The 20,573-nt window shown below is 33.5% G+C and overlaps 1 protein-coding gene across 1 annotated transcript in view; it reads right to left on the bottom strand.

The window, feature by feature from the left end:
* Positions 1-965: 965 nt before the first annotated feature.
* LOC111040867 (ras-related and estrogen-regulated growth inhibitor-like) overlaps positions 966-20,573 on the bottom strand; it is a gene marked incomplete at its 5' end in the record, with an annotated part of 42,671 nt that continues 23,063 nt past the window's right edge. Inside the window, 2 exons of the mRNA XM_022324932.1 lie at positions 966-2,265; positions 10,725-10,903. Of these exons, the coding sequence (XP_022180624.1) occupies positions 2,004-2,265; positions 10,725-10,903 (441 nt within the window). The remainder of the gene's footprint in view (positions 2,266-10,724; positions 10,904-20,573) is intronic.

Genomic DNA, 20,573 nt, shown 5'->3' on the forward strand with positions numbered 1-20,573 from the left:
AAAATCAATTCGGGTACAATATCAATCATTAATATTATAACAGCACATAAATAAATGTATAATATGATTTAAAATTTTGTTATGCATTTTAGTTGGGTAAGTATGTGAAAATATTGGTAACACACGATTGTGTATTACAATTATTATTTTACAACGGTGTTAGATGTCAACCACCGATGTGGTACAAAAAAAAAAAAACTACAACAACGAGGAGTGTAATGAAGTCGGATTTCCCATAATACATAATAACATACTATACCCAAGCACACATTTCAACTTCCATTCAAATCGATAGTGTCGTTGTGTGGCATTTACAGCTCACCAACGTAATTCGGATCTCGTTAACGGCTTGCTAACACTAAACCTGTATAAAAATTATGATTTAGCTATCGATCTTAACACATGATAATAATTAACAACAAACCTAATATTATAATATATACTATTAGATACTAATAATAAGTAATAATCTTTGTACACTGTTTGTACGGTTATATTATTATTATATTATACGCATTGAAAACAACAACAAAATTGACATTAATAATTAATCATAATATGCTCTTTAAATATTATTAAAATATGTACCGTGCACACCTGATGATGTCTCCGCAGACTATTCATTAAACATCGAATAATCACGTGACGGGTGTGAGTCACATGGACGCTGTTAGTACCTATATGCCGATTAATTATTAATTGTTTCGAATGTATATAATAAAATATATAATTGTCGTACAGAACAATTTCTTTTTAAATTAAACATATTATTACAATATAAAATCTACAATAATAATACAAGACGTACAGTAACACTAACAATAGGTACCTCTATAATAATATAATAATAATACATCGAGTTAATGAAAAATAATCGTTGAAAATGCTTCGATTCATGAGATCAGAGAGAGAGAGAGAGAGAGAGAGTGAGAGTGTGTGAGCGATACAGAGGATGCGGCGGGGGATGGATTTCGACTTTCGAGTAACCCAAAAAAATTTTTAAAAATAAATTGTCGACCCGTCGCAGTTTTCGAAAACGTTCAAGTCCGATGTCGTTTGTCGACGGGATATCAAACATCATCTCGTTCAGCGGAAAAGTCATTCAGTATAATATCATCGTCGATATTGTATTATGTGCTTCGCCATCGTTACCGAAAACTCGGCCGCCGCCGTTAGACGTGCAATGACCATATTATACGAAGGATGGCGGGTACGTGTGATTTTTATTTTCTCGCCGAAAGTTCGTTTCCGATTTTTTTTTTTTTTTTTGGCATACTTCGTTGTCACATTCGGCTGGTGTCGGTACAACTCGGTTGGTTTCTGTCAAAACCGAGTCATCGACAGGGCCGATATACGGAATTCCATAACGATATAATCTGCAATATAATACGACACGTCGTTTGATCGATATTATGCGTCGTCCGTGGTTTTCGTCCATCGACGACCGACCCGTCGGACATGTCCCACTCAAAATTTGTATTTATTTCGTTTCTCGCAATCTCTCGGGTTGCAGGCGAATCCAACGATGATAGGCTGCCGCAGTATCATCACCGTCACGCACGCGCCTTCACTACGCGTATAATTATACGTATACACTATAATGTTCAGCTCCTCCTTGTCCATCATCCGGAACGGAAACGGATGTTATGCGCCTGCCATCACCGCCATTTAAATAACAAAATATTTTACACTTCGGTCGCCGCAGCAGCAGCGGACGTGCACCACCAAACTGCGGCGATTTAACGTGATGGGCCGCGAAGACGACTTCCTTCGATCGTGGCGAGTAAATAATCGACCACTGCGAGGACGCGAATGGAGGGGACGTGGAGGGGGTGCCAGGTTGGCGGGCGTCGAGGCGAAATTATTAATTTTTTTTTATTTGGTTTTTATTTTTTTTTCAATTTTCCATTTTTTCTCTCTTCTTCGCGCGTACGTGTTCACAGCGTGAGCGTCGTGTTCGGAGCGCCCGCGGCGGTGGCCGTGTCGGCGGACGCCCACGCGGGTCATATGCTCAGCGACGGCCGCTTCTTCCGGTCCCGCTTGCTGCTGTTCTTGCCGAATATCGTGCCCAGCACCTTGGACACGCTGTTCACGCCCAGCTTGCGCCTGATCGGCAGCCCGCGGAGCAGCTGCACCGCCCGGGTCTCGCGCAACAGCGAGTGGAACGCCAGCGACACGCCCGCGAAGTTCTCGGCCGCGCTCACCTCGTAGAACTGACAGCCGAACCGCAGCGACAGCTCTTGTCCCGCATCCACGGCCACTAGCCTGCAACAATCGAGCGAGATATTTAGTTAGTTATGCGTACACATAGTAGTGGCGACAGTGGCGTTATAACATAATACGACAAATTATAGCAATATTTATTGTGCATTATGTATTATTATGTATAATATTTTATATAGACGACGACGTAGGTACTCGTGATATATATATAATTCTATAAATATACCTCTTTATAAATAACATACATCCTGAGTATAACCTGTCGTTCGTGGAATAATACCGGATGTAACAGAAAGACACGACAAAAAAAAGTTAAAGCTAATAATATGATAAAAATTGTCAACGAATTTGGATGACAAATAATTTAAGAAACATACTTAATATGTCGGGAAATATGAAAAAATCTATTACGCGTTTTAATTAGTTTATAGGTACTTTAAAAAAATAATATATATTTTGATATTTTAGAAAATTAAAATAAACTAGTTGACTTAGATAAATGTTTTACGTTTTACCATACAAACTGCTCTTGTAACTAGATTTGCAAATCGACTATTTTGAAATTTCAATTGAATTAATTTTTCAAATTATTACTTAAGAAATATAAAATCTATACTATAGTTAATATGGCTCAAATATTTATATTTACAAAATACAATTTTTATTAAAATATTGATTATAACATTAGTATTGCATTAGTCAGTTGTTTCTGTTACACTCTGTTAATATTTAGTATAATATAATACAAGCAAAGTTGGGTATTAATAACAGTTTAATGTCACTTTTTAACAAACATTGTGTTTCGACCAGTTCATTCATTTAAACAACAGGTCGATGACTTAATACCAAATTACGTAGTTTATGTGTCTATTGAAATAACTTTTGTATTTTGAAAATAATACGTTTAGTTAAAATCAACATTTCAGTTATTTGTTAGTTAAATTAAATATAAGTTTGGTCTTTCTCAGTTGTTAGCAATTAAGAGCTAAATGTTTTTACCAGTAATTAAAAATATGCTGTACGAAATTAAAAAAAAAAAAAGTATATTTTTATTGTTTTTATAAGAAACTAACATAAAATTTCCTGAGAACTTTACTGTAGCAATAATGTGCGATAAGAAGGATTACCAAGTAGGGTGGAATTTCAACAAAACTGCTATCGTTTATTATTTGAAAAATGTTGAAAGTTGAACAATATTGATATACGTAGTGTGACCAAGGTGGTATGATTAGAAGACATTAAGTACATTTTTAACTACAAGTTAAAACAAAGACAGGGAAAAATAAAAAAAATTGACGGTGATCAAAACGAGGTGTACTGCAAGATGTACCTAAAATAAGTGGAATAATAAGCGAAGTATAAATATTTCTTTTCATAATTATTCAAACTAGAAAATATTTTATTCCACGGGTATATTCGAGCAAGGACGAAAAAGCATTGATCTTAAAATATTTAAAAAAAGAAAAGTTTTTCGTTGTTTATTTCTGAATTTATCTTGAGAATAAAATATTTAAATTCGAAAAACGTCCCAGGAAATGTCTAAGAATCTTTCTTTTTTCCATTAGGATACCTTTATATCTCATGTTATTCGATTTAATGTTATTACGATAGTACAAAATCAAAATCACGCGGCGTTCCGGATAGACTATTCAGGTACACCACTGTCGTGACTCGTGACTCCATTCCCTGCATGTTATATAAGAGAGTGAAGTTGGTTAAAATACATCAAAGTACGGTATTATAATAATTCAGTTATGTAAGCAGAACGATGTTGGTATAATATATTCTTTAGTTTGATTATTAAAAGGTAACTGATAATGCGATACACGCAAAGTACTTAATACTTAATACCTTTAAGCATATGACTAGACTTACCAGATGGTTTAAAATATGGACATATGGCTAAATCGTAAATCGTAATTATACTCGAGATGTATGTATAGTGGAAATTCCTCTCAAATTTGTTGTACATGATATACACTCCGAAGCAACAACGGTCTTTTTTTTTACCCACTGACCGACGCCATAAAAGTGTAATATTGGTGGAAATAAAAAATGTAGTTCAATTTTACTGCGATTTATTTGCACTTTAGTTATAATATTACATGCATATATTTATTTACATACTGAAATATATAATATGTTCATATATGTACATATTGTGTAATTTTAATGTGTTCGATTGTTTCGAACCGTTTGACTGGTATTAATAAAACAAACAATAAAAACATTTTTGAAATCATCATAGTAATTTTCTAATTTTAATTTCGTTAAAAAAAAAAAGTTATAGCCCAATGTTTATAGATTTTCGTGAAAATTAACAAAAGTACTGAACCCGCCGCCGGGACATGGCTTAAAATTGAACGATCGATTTCAAACTATCAGTCGATATTTTATTACGCATTAACAAGTAAATGGGCGAGTACCTACAGCAAACTGTATACAAAAATAATTAACAAGAATAAGCTGAGGGCCCCACCTCACTGTACACGCATACTATTATATGATGTATAAATTAAATGCAACATTATTAGTTTTTAATATTTCAGCTGACTGTCGCGAGCTTAGAGATTATGTTTTCTATTAAAACACCTAATCCGCACATCATCATATATATACGATACACATAGATACACTTATGTGTAATAATATAATAATATTATATTATATCGTATATGAGAGTTCGAAAAAGCCTTTTATCGGGCTGTTGACCCCCGACTATATAACGTGACGGTTTTGTGTATATAGTTATTTCCGTATTAATAAAAAAGTTTTATATTAAACAAGTTTATCGTTATTATTTTTAGATTTGTTTTTCCTGAGGACGATGTAGGGCGATCGGTACATAGCATCTCGTCACCATGATGGGGGGGGGGGGGGTGCTGCACCCGGTCGATTCTATTTCGAAGCCCTCCGACGGAATACACACACTATACTACGCTACCGTAGTCCCTATATAATATGCAGACACGAGCGATGCAATTGTTTTTATTTCGATGCGAATTTTCGTGAAACACTCCGAAAAAGCATAATTTTTTGTATTCCTCCGTGTTGTGTTGGTCTTACGTCCTCCAGTGGTCAGTGGATGGTAAGTTCCGATATGAGTTTGAGGGATCGCGAGTCTTGAATCACTCTCAGGTCGATAAATAATTATACGTACAACAAAGTTTACCATACACTATATGCATTGTCCAAGTTAAGAAACGTATAGTCTGGTCGCACTCAGACACACCCGTTTGTCACCCCCTGCCCCCCCCCCCCCCCCGTCAGTTATCTGCTGTGTAGTATTGCCATGCCCCCGCGCACGATTCGGTCACGTTCCTCAACTCGAACAGAGTATAAATATTAAATACATATTGTTTTATAATGATTTTCACACATCTGACACTGAAAATTCTCTCGTAAGACTTTAGAATTTAATTTTCTTACAGAAATTGAATTTCAAAAGTTTTTCAAACGATAGAAAAAAAAACCGTTTTTCCAAAGGACTGCAGCAGTGAACTGATTGAGGAAATTACAGAAAAGATGTACCATTGTACCAATGCCGTATATAACTGGTAACATATTACACATAGAGATGAGCAGCAACTTAAACAATTATTATTTATTTGGAAATTACTTTTTTCATATATACCGATTAGTCTTTAGTAAGTGTAATGTTTTCGAATAACGTTTGAAGTAACACTGCAACCGAAAGGAAATCAGTCCGACGACTTTGGAGAGAAGACCGTCTATTTGGATTATTATCTGATGTGTTATTTTAGTCTCAAAACGCCTTGCGTAATATATGTATATATTATATATTTTTTTTTAAGTATTTAAATAGGCACGTAACTCAGGTGAAAATAATGAAATCGATATTTGAAACTCGAATACAAACAAAACAAAAAGGACCAACTAAATATGTTTGTCTTGAGAGTATAATAATATATTATATAGTCACTTCCGAATGTATATTAGAAATTTAAGAGTAGTATAAAAAGTAATAATACAACCTACAGCGGCAGATGAACCGTTTCCGTGCAATGTTTGTTCAAAAAAAAAACTCTCGTTCTCGTCTAACCTGGCCTGACCTACGCGCAACCGTTTGTCGAATTTAAATAAATAAATATATAGACATTATATACAGTATAGTCATATAATATACATAGGGTCGGGCAATAATTTCCTGGTCGTTACTTGGCGGGAATTCCCGATAATAACACCAGAGAATATCGAACAATTCGAGGCACCTATATAATCAATTTTACCTACATTTTATAATCGTTGTAAAGTCATTGTAAGGTTAATCTCCAGGTCAGGTTAGGTTATAATCTCCAGTAGACTTGGTGACAGATGATAAAATCTGTTTTTAGAATTATTATTTTTTATCGCTTCGCTTATTGATCAATCGATATGTTATTAGAATGAAAACACGTCTGAATTCCTATGTTTCACGCGCAGTGTTAGACGGAGACAGAAAATCAATCACCGCTTCCAATCATCTGATTGGACCTAGTGTACCTAGTTTAATCTTTCTAAGAAGTACAATAGTACATTAATAATCAATATGATATCATCAAAATTAAATCCGTAAGAGACAGCGGGCACAACACGACCTGCGCGGTCCTTATCTGCGGCGAACAGCTGCGCACTTTTTAAGGCACACGATTCCGTATACGTTTTTTACCCGAGATTTCCGTCCAGATTTCCAAAAGTTACGTATTCGATTTAAATTTATACACCGTGATCGTATACATAATTAAATATTTCCAAGTTGACAAAACTAGAATTTAGACATTATACCTAGGTATAGATATTTCTCGAAAAAGAAAAATCGTGCTCTATATCGAAGAGACTGCAACCATGCAACTGTACTCAGTTGGACAAAAATCAATAATTATGTCCAACTACATATAATTGTATAATATTGCATCTATTCACATTCGATAGATTTGCTGACTAATATATATTTCGGCACCGTCGCTCAATATTATTATCACGAATCACGATAACTGTGATATTTCAAAACACCATTGGACTTCAAAAATTATTATAAACTTTGCTCGCTGCTTGTAAAAAAAAAAATTCCTCATACAAATAAGCGTTTTGATTTGTTTTGGGTTCCTGGGAGTGCCGACCACCACAATATGTTATTATGTTCACATAAATTATTATAATATATCGGTCAACAATATTACGATTGTCGCATTTTTATTTCGTCATCTTTCAGCCGTGCAAATTCGTTAAAAAAACAGATACACACATTACGCGGTAACGCATACACGAGCGATAAGAAATCTTTTTTTTCCCCAACAAGATTAAAATATTCTCAGAACGAAGTGTGCAAACGAAAACCGAAAGCAGTGGTATTGTTTAAACGACTCGCTTAGTGTACAATATAATATGGCTGCAGCATTAGGTGTATTATATAATTTTTTACGGGGACAGGTTCGGGTATAAATGTATAATTATATATTGGTAGGTCTGTCGGCCTGTCAAAATCACATGTGGCAGATGCGGAAAATTTTATAAAATATAAAAATAAGTAAAAACGTGAGTTGATTATAATAATTGTTAGATGATTGATACAATATAATATAAAAATTACATAAAAACAATAGGCGGTTCGACGGTATGGGTAGGTACTTGTCACTGGCACGATGCACACCAGCAATCGGTTCACTGAATACGTTTATTGTACATAATATCGCGTAATAGGTAATTAATAAATAAAGGCATGATGATAATATATTATTACATTATATTATACTCGTGCGAACAGTTTAATAATATTAATATGTTAAGTTGAGGCGTTGAGCAACGCACGTGGACAAAACACGTGATGTACATTAACACGTGGTTATTTGGAGTTGCAGTGGCATATTTATGGGGGGCGTGAGGAGGGGTTGATATCACCACCCAAAGTCTTTATTTTTTTGGTCCATTTCATTTTCCTCATTTTTCTTTGAAAACTGTTATTGTAACTATAGGAGTGTTGTTAATGGTGTTAGGGTGAGATTGTTGATACTGGTGATATAATTATGAAATCCGTGGATTATCCCAAGGGGAACTGCTCCCCCCCTCCTCCTTGGCTCCCAATGTGCAAAATAGTTTTGGTCATAATATCACCATTTAGAAAAAATCCCAGATACGCCATTGCAGGTTGGGGGTGAAAAGCGAGGAGTGATGGACACAATATTATCACGGCGATCACATAGATATATCTCGTAGACCAGCAATATAAGGTAAATGAACCGGATGAGTTTATTAATATAACAAGCCAGACTTAAAATTGGAAAACATATTGATTATCACATAAAACTTGTGAATATCCACTAAAAAAATATCTAAAAGTCAGAGATTTTTCAAACACTAAATATGAGATGATTAGTATTAATTACCCGCAAATAATTGTTTTAATATTATTATGATGGACTATTGTATAGTTGTAGAATATTTTTATTTTGAAATGAGAAAACGATTATCCTCTCTATAGTATTATAATTCATACTTCTTCAGTATTGATAACTCTATTTTTTTTAAACTTTGGGTTGTTTAATAAATATCTATTATTATTGCTAAGAAGTGCGCGCCATTCCTCCCCACGTGTTCCTCTATTCAAGTGACTATTAATATTACGAGGACGGTACTATTTGTCATACTCGAATTCTTGGTGATCACTATACATAATATTATAGAAAATACAAATCTGCAGATCTAATTTTTGCTGGACGCTACAAGCAAAGTTGCTGGGCTAACTTTTAGTCCGTCGTTTTCGGTAGATTCGATTTCAGGGCCAGTGGGACATTTGTAGAGCAGAAATTCAAGAAGAACTAAGGATCGGCTCGCCGTGTGGTCTTACGCATTATCGCATCGAAAGTCGTACAAAAGCGTGGAAAACACGTGCGGCGGGTAAACGATGGATTAGTATATATACACACACACACACACACTGCAAACCGGAAACGCGGCAAGTCCCGCAGAGTATGTGTATATTTTTATACCTATATATGTAATACACGAACAGGAAGTCGTGGGAATAGCGGGCGCGGGGCAGCGGCGGCGGCGGCGGCAGTTGTTTTCGACGTAGTTATAATTATATTGTCATACGACACGCGAAGAGACTATAATGGAGAATAGAGAGATAAAAAGAATAAAACCAGAACAATGAGACACACGACTATATAGCTGCTGGTCGCCGCCGCACCGTAACACGCGAGCAGACGAGACGGTGCCGGCGATTTTGATTTCGCCACCTACGCTTTGGTAATTATTATATTTTATTGTTTACACGCAGGTAAATAATATATAACAAGATGATATATATACGTTTAATGTGTCGCCAATTGAGATCGCGTATCGTCTTACGTGCTATTATGTTATGTTGCACCTATTATTGCAATATTATAACGAAGATCGAGCAAGCACCACCGAGACGCGATTTACTGTATATACATAATATAATATATAAGGCCCGCGAACGTTTCCCTATATGGTATATAATATATATTGCTATACATACAGAGTGTCCCTTGAGAAAATGTACCAATTGCGATATATCTCCTGAAATAATGGAAATGGACATCATAGTTCTGGTTTTTTTTAATAAGACTCACAGGGACAAGAACTACAAATATTTCGTGGTTTAATTAATTTAATGTTTTGGTAAAAAAGTAAAAAAATATATTTTGTTTCATTTAACTATTTTCGAAAAACTCGAAGAAAGCAATCTTGTAAAGTTCATTTTTCTGAAAAAATTTCAGTTTCAACATTTTATTTTCATTAATCGGTTGGTTTTTAGTATTTTTTCTAGTTTCGAGAAAAATTTCTGGCCACTGCAGAAAGCGTTCGCCGACCGTTCGAGCGTGCGCCAAATGATTGATACCATTATATATATAGTGTTAAATAATTTGCAATTTTTCTCGAGACTAGAAAAAAATATTAAAATTCGGGAGATTAATGAAAATAAAATATCGAAACGTCTATGTTTTCAGAAAACGTTGAACAAAATGGCGATTTTCAATTTTTTTTTGAAAATCATTAAATAAAAAATATGTTGAAATTAATATATACCTACACTTTTTTACCAAAACATTGACAATTTAAACATGAAATATTTGTAGTTCTTGTCCCTGTGAATCTTATTAAGAAACCAGAACTAGGATATCCATTATCCATTATTTTAGGAAATACATCGCAATGACCCATTGCGATGTATGTTATATACTTTTTGGTGTTTTTAGGCGTGTCTAGTTCAAAACACACTCCACAATACGATTTCTCCCTTTCTCTCTTTCAATCTCTTTTTTTCTCCATCTTTTCTTTTCTGTCTCTCTCTCTCTGTCTCTCTCTCTCTCTCTCTATCTACCACCCCTCAGCTCTGTCCACATTGTATACGCGTGCACGCAATCACCCGCAACAATTATTACGCACTACGAGTGTGTTATACAACTACATATATACATATATATTATAACCTATTATTAATATTATTGTTGTACGAGATTTGCACGCTTTACCTGGAATGGTCCAAGTCCCTCTTGTTGCCCAGCAACAGTGTAGCGAAGTACGACGGCAATTTGTGTTTGCTCAACTCGTCCAAAAGGTATTGAGCTTCGTTAAAACTCGACAGGTCCACCACGCTGTAGACGATTACGAATGCGTCGGCCCATCTTATGTGATCGTACAAACAAGTGGTCTGGAAAATGACAATAAAGATAAAAAAAATTATTTTTATATTATAACATTACAATATATTTAAATACTTTAAATAATTACTGATACAAATTATGTTATTGTTATGGACACGAAATAATATTGACAAACATAATGTTATAAAATACACGTATCATTCACAGCGTCAGAGTGCTGTTTATAATATACCTATGCGGTAGTATTAATTGTACCCACACTTGTCACATTTTACAAATAACAATGTTTTTAACAACGCATCAAATACATTGTCTGCAGTACTGTTCAGAGTGGACTACTTAGGTGGGCTATTTGGGGAAATCAGAGATAAGAGATTTTTTTAACTAACGAAAATCCATGAACAGAATGAAATTATAATTTTTTCAAGTGCGATATTTCCACGATTGCACAAACGATATTTTACTAGCTGCATTTATTGTATACATAATATTTATTCCGTATTTAATCTTTTTAATACACTTATCTCGCATATGTTTTTTATTTTGTATTTATTCATCAAGAAGATATAGTTTTACGGTCGTATATATAATAATATATGTATAATGTCCAAATGAAACGAACCACTTTAGAATCGTAAATTTTCGAGGGACGCCTTGTATGCATATTTAAATATATTTTATAGTGTTTCACGATCTGTCGCTGGATTGAATAATTATTGTAACAATAATATATGCGGACAGTGCAGTACATATTTTTATCGTAAATTCGTAATTATTGTGCACCGAAAAATCAAATCTGCAAGGCCGAGCACATTTCAACCAATTTTCCTGGTGGCATTGTGACATTTCCTTATAAATTATAGCGCTTACAGACTATATACAACGGATTAATAATAATAATATTAATAATAAATATATAAGTCATAGGTGTAGGTATGTTTCAGATTTATAAATTCCACCTGTGCAACTCTCTAAATACTGCAAAGTGGTCGCCTTAAAAATGTTCACTGAACCGAGAAGTATATAAAAATACTCTATATTATATGTCACACAGGTCGGTCGACTGCGGCAACAGATCATTGAAGGGACGCTTAAATTTAAAAAAAAAACTGTTGTCATACTAATCTGTCTGTAATCACTGCAATTATCGGGTATCTATTATGATGCAATTTTATACTTAAATAGCACTTAAAACCAAACGAAAATGTACCGAAATAATCTATCCTTAAATAAAGTGATATGCTACAAAAATTACAAAGTATGCACGAACAAGTCAAAAGAAAGAACATTTTGTGAAAGACAACAAAAGACGACAGAAATAAAGTAAATAAGAATTCGCGATAACAAACAAAAGAATAGGGGATTTATTATTGATATTAAATTTAAAAATTAGACGAATGAACCTATAGAGGAGATTCGGTTAAGTATAACATGAAAATACAATTCGATGTTAAGCCACTTTATATATTATTTTTAAAGTTATTTTCTTAAAAATTATGAAAATTCTTTAATTTTACTATAGGTGTTAATAGAAAATACATCATTTCGTTTTACTGGACAAAATATATTATGTATATTTATTGTTTTTGTTATTGTCAATAATTATTAATAACTACAATACAGTAAACAATATTTCCTAAAATCGATTAATATTATGTTGCGACACAGTCAGAGAAAAGTAAAAGGGTAGAATTTTATTAAAAAACAACACGTCGGTCAATAACAAATATGATACAGGACCGGATTGATCTCGCGGAGCATTCGAAACCGAATTCCGTGCCTAATCAGAAACACGAGTCTATAAACCCATCGTGTTAATACGTAGATTTAGGTATAACATCGTATTGTGTCGTACAATATTAGATTATTGTTATATTATGTACAAATGTGTACCTACTTTCGCGGCTTAAGGATACATTATATTATTATCGTTGCATTTTCACGGCGGTATACTAATCATTGTTTTCCCTTGTCCAATTCATTTGTGGTATATGATGAACGAATGCGGTTTGTACAATATAGTACCAACCAATGACTACATATCTAATACTATCTTACGCAACACAACGACCTTGGTATACCGTACCGCGATCATATACCTACATTACAACGACCGATTTCCATATATATATATATTACTTATATATGTATATTATTGCAGTACATGTGGAATTCAATGCGAACGGTGTAGGTTAAATTAAAATAACGAAAATGATTATACGAGCGCGTAGATAAGTTTTTCACACCCTTCTGCCGACGGAAAACAAACGGTAGTCACCTATATTTCAATAATAATAATTTATAATTTAGTAAGTACAATGCACACAACTGGTACACAATATCAAACTCGTAAGACAAAATCTATCAAAATCATATACGACGTACTCGTCGTTATTATTACACTTAAGTCTATACAATATAATGTAATATTATGTTATAATTTCCTAGAAAAAATATAATATTAAAGGCTTGCCATATGCGTTAGGCGTCTGCTTATTATGTCAATATACAATATATATAACGCGAGGCATAATAAATAATTAAAATATAGGTAGGTACCTACATCATATTAATATCATAATAATATTATACACGTCGGACAAAACGAATGAATACGATTATGAACATCACAATACGAAATAAACAACAAGAAAAAAATGCCGAGCGCGGATATAAAAAAATTAATACGAAAATAATAATATGAATTGTGCCGTGGGGGCTCGCTGCCGTCGAGGATCGCTCTAATGAAACGAGACATCGCGTGCGTGTTTTTTATCCTTCTCGTTTTGTTTGTTTATTTTATAATCAGCGGAATAATAATAAATATTATTTTATCACAATATTATTTTCATTATAATAGTATCACATTATTTAATTTTATTGTGTACGCGATCGGCCGGCGACAATAGCGGTTCGGCGGAACCGTGTACATAATAATACGATATTATTATATTATATGCAAGGGGGACCGGAACAAATCGAAAAGGACAAAAAAAAATCGATTTTCAGTTACTGCTGCAGTGATTAATACAATATAATAAAATATGATCATACATGTAGGTGCCTGCACGAGATACTGGTGAAACGACTACGTACACGATGCGGAGGTGGCTGCTGCAGCAACAATTACGCGATTAAAGCGATGTTTTAGAATTTTACTATAAAATAAATAACATTATATGTTGATGTCGACCTCGAGAGACAGACACATCAGCTCCAGTCCATTAAATATATTTTATTTTAGAAAAAAACTCATATATTGGCCATATCGTATATATACCGTGTGATCCATTAAACGAGCGGAGGATGCCCGTTTACGATTTCTCGATGAGTGTAATATGAGATAAATAAAAAAATATAATATAAGTGTTACAATATCGCCTCAGCACCCGAGTATTCTTCTAATTATATTATTACAACAGCTTTTTTTTTTTAATCTCGACGATTTTTTTGTTTTTCTTCGTTTTACCATTATTATTAATATTATTTTAGATACCACGGTGTTTTCATTTAATTCCGGATTCTCTGGAGCGGCGAACGAAATTCAAGAACATGGACGAAAGCGTCTCGGCAGAGCGCCAGACGGAGAGAGATTCCATATTAAACATGGAATGTTATAGCGCGGATGTTATAATATGCGTTATACAGTATATTATTATTCCTAAATTCCATAATGTCAGTTTTTTTTCAGTTTTTTCTCCCATCGTTATTTTTTCGCGAAATTTCTGAAACCATGTGAACGTAAAATTGACCTTTTAAAAGTGCAGCTAGTCTACAGATTTACGTTTTGTGAGGCATTTATTATTATATAGGCCATATATAAGATATATATAGAGACCTAATATAGTCACTCCTCGCCATCACTCTAGCGCTCGAAATCTTTAAAAGGATATGAAAGTTTAAAAATAGTATAATAAACAATACAAGAGACGGAGAAAATTTGGTTTTTTTCTCCTAAATTATGATTAGGTGCAGTCATGGGCCATGGCATTATATAATTGTCACTTGCAACGGTAAAAAACGAAAATCATTAAAGACGAATGAGAAAACCACAAATGCGCACGCGTTGAATGCGATCACAAATCAGGATTAAAATGTATAAATATTGCATATTATATTTATTATAAGCTGACTGTGCTGGCAATTATCATATTTTTTTCACTTTTGATTTTGTTACTCTCGGCCACCGCATAAACTATATAAATATTAAAATATATAATATTCTACACATTTATCGCCGCTCGTCTGTCCGGTCGTTCGGCGATTTGACATTATTAATGCAGCCCGCGCCATACGATACGTCTATTATGATAATCTATACATTATTATTATTATTATTATTATTATTACTATTAAATCCTATCGTTTCGTCCGATTTTGCCGATAGGTACGAATTATGTGTAATATAAATAATAAAAAAATATCGTAAACAGGAGAGACAGACGATCGTCATAATATATCAAAACAGTAATACGATTATATTATATGTACCGCCACTGTGCCGAACGCAGTAATACTATATCGCCCGTGAAGGGGTTCGAGAAATTCGAGTTTTCGATTTTAAATTTCAGCAATGACAACAGGAATAAAAAAAAACCAATACTTGTAAAATATTAAAATATCGAATATATACGACACATTGCGCGCGCTTTCTCTCGGGCCGATATACATAATATAGCTGCTCGATGATGACACTGCTGCTGCTGTACCGGTCGCCGCATTGTAACTTGTACTTTTTTTTCGAATAATATGATAAATTGGTTTAAACGAGCCGAGCACAAGTAAATGAACTGGTCATTTGAATTCTGTTTTATTTTTCGATTTGCGGAGAAATGTATATATTTACATTTTATTTTGTCTTGTCGTCGTAAATTCAAAGTTGTTACATAACGCAGGCGGGGCTGACTTCTCGTAAAAATCTGCTCTTCATATTATTATAGCAGCTGCTGCAGGTGTGGGGTGGATGCATCGACGCCGCAGTATAGTTTGTCGAGTGCAATTCTCAAATTGTCCAACCTTATTTCGATTTTCAGAACTCGCAATGCCATTCCAGCTGCAGCTTCGCACGTACAATCTCATATACACATTTGGGGGGATATTTGACAATATTTTGGATTTTTCCAAACGCAATGCCATTCCAGTGGCTCAATACATTTACAAACCTGCGGTGAAATTTGACGAGTTGACTATCCTGCGAATTTTACTAATCTTGTTACGAACGCCTTGAGTATCGTAACATAATGTGCACTCGGAAGTTTTTTGAACCCGGGTTGAGCATCACATTTGATACTCAGTTACTTTTTAGTGTTCTTGTATGACATATAAATAAATCAATACACTCGAACATTTTTTGGGTATTACATATTATAAAACTTAAGTCGAAATTGACAAGTATAAGTAAAATATTAATAAGGGAAATAATAATTTATAGTTTTACATGTATCACAAGAGGCAGTCATTTCGTTAAACTTTGATAACTCGTGCTTTGTCAGAGGTTTAAAAACAATTCATTCATATAATGAATATTATATTATGTAGTACGAGTAAATGATTTTTATTAGATCAAGAGTAAATTATGTACTAGTAAATTGTATTATACCTAATGATACAGGATGCGTATGCGTGTGACGAATAATTCTGTGTATTATGTTTTCAAGACATTAAGCTATATGTATTATGTTATTGTGAACAATGTCCAGTATTAGAATATATATATAATAAATATCAAATTATATCTGTACAGGGGCTCACATGGCTTCTTAAATATTGTCCAGGGACAGGATTAAATAAAGATTAATTTAAATTTCAGTGTGGATCTGGGACCGTTTTGCATGGATTATAGAGCAATAATATTATCTTTGATATCCGAAATCCGTTTCGTGATTTATTAGTTATTATCATGACAAATGAAGAAAATTTACTCACATAGACATTATATATGTATATAGGGGCGGATGGAATCGACGATTTCATTGACCTGAAGGTCTACGTGGACGCAGCACGCGTACAAGCAATGTACACCAAAATTCTATTACATTTTTCGATTGGAAATCATGTTGTGACATTTCTTTTGACCTTAAATCTCAAGTATAGTATCATCTTTAATGCGAGGCCTGTATCATCAATAGTGTTGATGTCCATAATAATATAATTATATAGGATATGAGTATCTATATTTCTGCTCTTAAGTATATAAGGTGTAGTATTTTAATTTGTTTAAATTTTAACTACAGAAATGTACAGCGTATAACCGGCTATCCCGCGTCATCGAATATATAATAAATTCTGATCACTCGTTATATTATGTATATACGACAAAGAGAAAAATATCCTCAACATTTCCGATATTTACCCAACAATGTTTATCATAATAGTATAGGTATTGGTACACACTTTAAAACAGAGTTCGCGTCAATACTATACATATATAACTTAATAGTTTACGAAGTACGTCAAATTATATGTATACCTTCTCTTAAAGTATGATGAGGTATATTTCTGACGTTTTGGTTGTATATATATATATATATATATTATGACCGAGGCCCATCGATGCTGTATTATGGTAGGTAAATATTTATATTGCGTTGTATATTAATTTCTCATGCACCACGCACGTATATTGCGTTATATAGGTATGTTATAAACTTTTTGTAAAACTGTAACAAATCTAAAGACATACTAATATACTATACATACGAGTATTAAATAATTATGAAAGCGACCTGTACTTTATACTGACACAGTATATATTATAGTAAATTGTGTTCAATAAATATAATGTCATAGTTATTTGCGTAACGCGATAAATACTGCAGCATGTCAAATTGAAAATGACAATTTGCGTCTTCAAAATTCACCGGATCAGCGTAATAAAATATTATAGTAATCAACACTTTTCAACACTTTGTAGTATGTTACATTTTCTCATTAAATTGTCATCATATATTATAAACATACCATCGCTATATTATTAGTACTATTACTCGTCGCGATCACGGTACGATGCATGATCGCGGTGAAGTGTACATAGGTATATTATATTATAGATAGGTATTACAATTTTATGCAGAAATACAAAATATACTTATAAACTTTACTGTACACTACTCGAAAATTATAACCAGCTCCGCAGCTCAGTTTCGGAATTCACCTATTTATGTCTACGATTAAAATGCACTACAATAATATGTTATGTAAATATACATTATTTAACCTAACCTTTAACACGAGTTCCTTTGAAGCTTAAAGGTCTATACAACCGCCGTTTATTTTAATAATATTATTATTAATAACAGTTGTTTTCCGTTCGTAAAACGCAAACTTTCTCCAGCACTGTGGGCTTATACACGCGGAGGTTGGTGGGGATCTATAAATTGTGAATGTGACGAGCGCGGCTTTCAAAAACACACACGCGCCGCCGTCATACACGGGTCTATCATCAGTCATAACATCCATAATAGGTATATATAATATTATATTGTTATGTCTTTATATAATATATTAATAAATAAATATTATTATTATTATTATTATTGTTGTAATAATATAATACCCGCTGGCCGCTGCTCGCGCACACGCGTTCCATATCGACGGGCAATCGATCATATTCAAATATAGGAACTTGTTGAAGTTCAATCTATATCGTTCGTCCATATATTACAATATATTTATATTATTTATGTGTGCACGTGTGTCTTACCGCTGTAGAAATATACAGCACTTACTTATATATTGATAAATGATGAAAAATAAATAAATATCCGCACGAATAATAATAATAATATATTATCGACTCGACGCCTGAGTGAGCTATAGCCTGTAACAATATATATTACCCTCTCAACATATTTTATACCAAAACAAAATTTACTATATTGTAATATAATAAGCATATAATATATATATACGCCTTTAAATAATAAGACTAGGTATACATATAACATATTATAAGGTATCTGAGGAGTGAGGATAGTTCGTTTTTATATTTTTTAATTGTATATTAATATACTTATAGTTGCAACTAAAAATACCTTTGAAAATATAAAAGGTTTTTTTTTACAAAACTTTTACATTTATTGTTTTATTGATTGGTGAATATTATTATATCATATACTATTGCAGTAACACCTAGAAATATTTTATATCTATTATTTTAATCGTTGCTGCAGCCCGGACTCATTGATAAACAATTTTAACTGGACAGCATGTATACGATAATGTTATATATTTTAATTTATAATAATAAATTATAAATTATAATACATATACGAACACGTCGACCTACAATGTTGTATTATAGGTAGGTATATAATATATAGACATGTAATATACGAATCGTGGTGAGAATGTAATATAATGTTATAGTTTTGTTTATTAATTTGAAATAATAATCAAATACAAATAATACAATAATTGCACATTGCATTATATTATAGCGTTTACTGAAAGTTGTTACCCATAATCACTGTGGCACGCGCAATGCGTCGCACGTGCATCTGGTTCAGCGTCAGCCTGATGCGAGTACGTGTGTCGAGTAAAACATAATGAATATAGTACGCAAGTATTACATTATAGTGTACAGCTATAGAAAAATTGCCAATATATGTTTACAAAAAACGATTTTTTTTTTATCGGCGAATTGGTCAAGTCGTACCTACTGTTTTGAAACAACCCTTAGGCACACACGCGTATGACGTCGCATATATTTTGTAAACACGCGGACAATCGAAATTCCTAAACGATTGCGTTTCAGGCTTTGGAAATAGCTAAGTACACTCAGCTGTTTCATATACATATATATATGAACAATATTATTATATACCATGTACGTTTTCTGCACATCACGTGGCGTTCTTCAAGTGGCAGTTTGTGTGACACTGCACCGAAAAATCATTATAATAATTATAAAAACGGCAATAACGACGATATAGAGGTTTATTATTTTCCCAGTAAAAATTTGCAGCTTGCCTCAAACGAGTAGATTGTTAATAACCACCCCGATTCGAATTTGATCTCGAATGCCTAACACGTTCGAGTAATAAAAAACCGTACTTCTCAAACATGATGGCACTTTTTTCTCAACCACACGTCGTCATTATTATAACGTTATAACACTTCTAATACTGCGAGCTAGTATATATTATAATTATCATAGGCGCATGTATCGCGTCATTATCGTCGATATGAAATACGCACGACGACGTAATATCATATTGTAACAAGAAAACAACAATGGGGGCGGGGGTGTTGAACCTAATCAATAGCCAGTTTGGAGTTCAACGAATTTACAATGTACACCCGTGCAGAGTGAATGAGTGTGAGTGTGTTTGCACCGTGCACAGAGAAGAACGTATTTATTATTATGCGTATATCGTTATACATGGCATTACCTATGGCGATGGAGGTGCCCGGAGGTCCCGCATGCAGCATCCCGCGAAATTAATAAATAACTGTATAAGGACGAGCGCTTAGAATCGAGTCGGATCGGTTTTTGGACCGAAGGCCATTTTATCGAGAGCATTGTTATCGGTCGCCGCCGCCGCTGTCTTTCTTTCGTACACCGTATATTTTCTTTTCACTATAGGTATACTTATAATTCACGGTACACCTGTATGGTAAAAAAAAAAATACACGTCGAGAGCGTATATAATATAGATAGGTATACTTAGTACCTATATAATATATATGTAATCAGTATTGTCATGAATAAGACGG

This window comes from Myzus persicae, unplaced genomic scaffold, assembly GCF_001856785.1.
Source record: "Myzus persicae strain clone G006 unplaced genomic scaffold, MPER_G0061.0, whole genome shotgun sequence".
In the NCBI taxonomy this organism is placed as follows: domain Eukaryota; kingdom Metazoa; phylum Arthropoda; class Insecta; order Hemiptera; family Aphididae; genus Myzus; species Myzus persicae.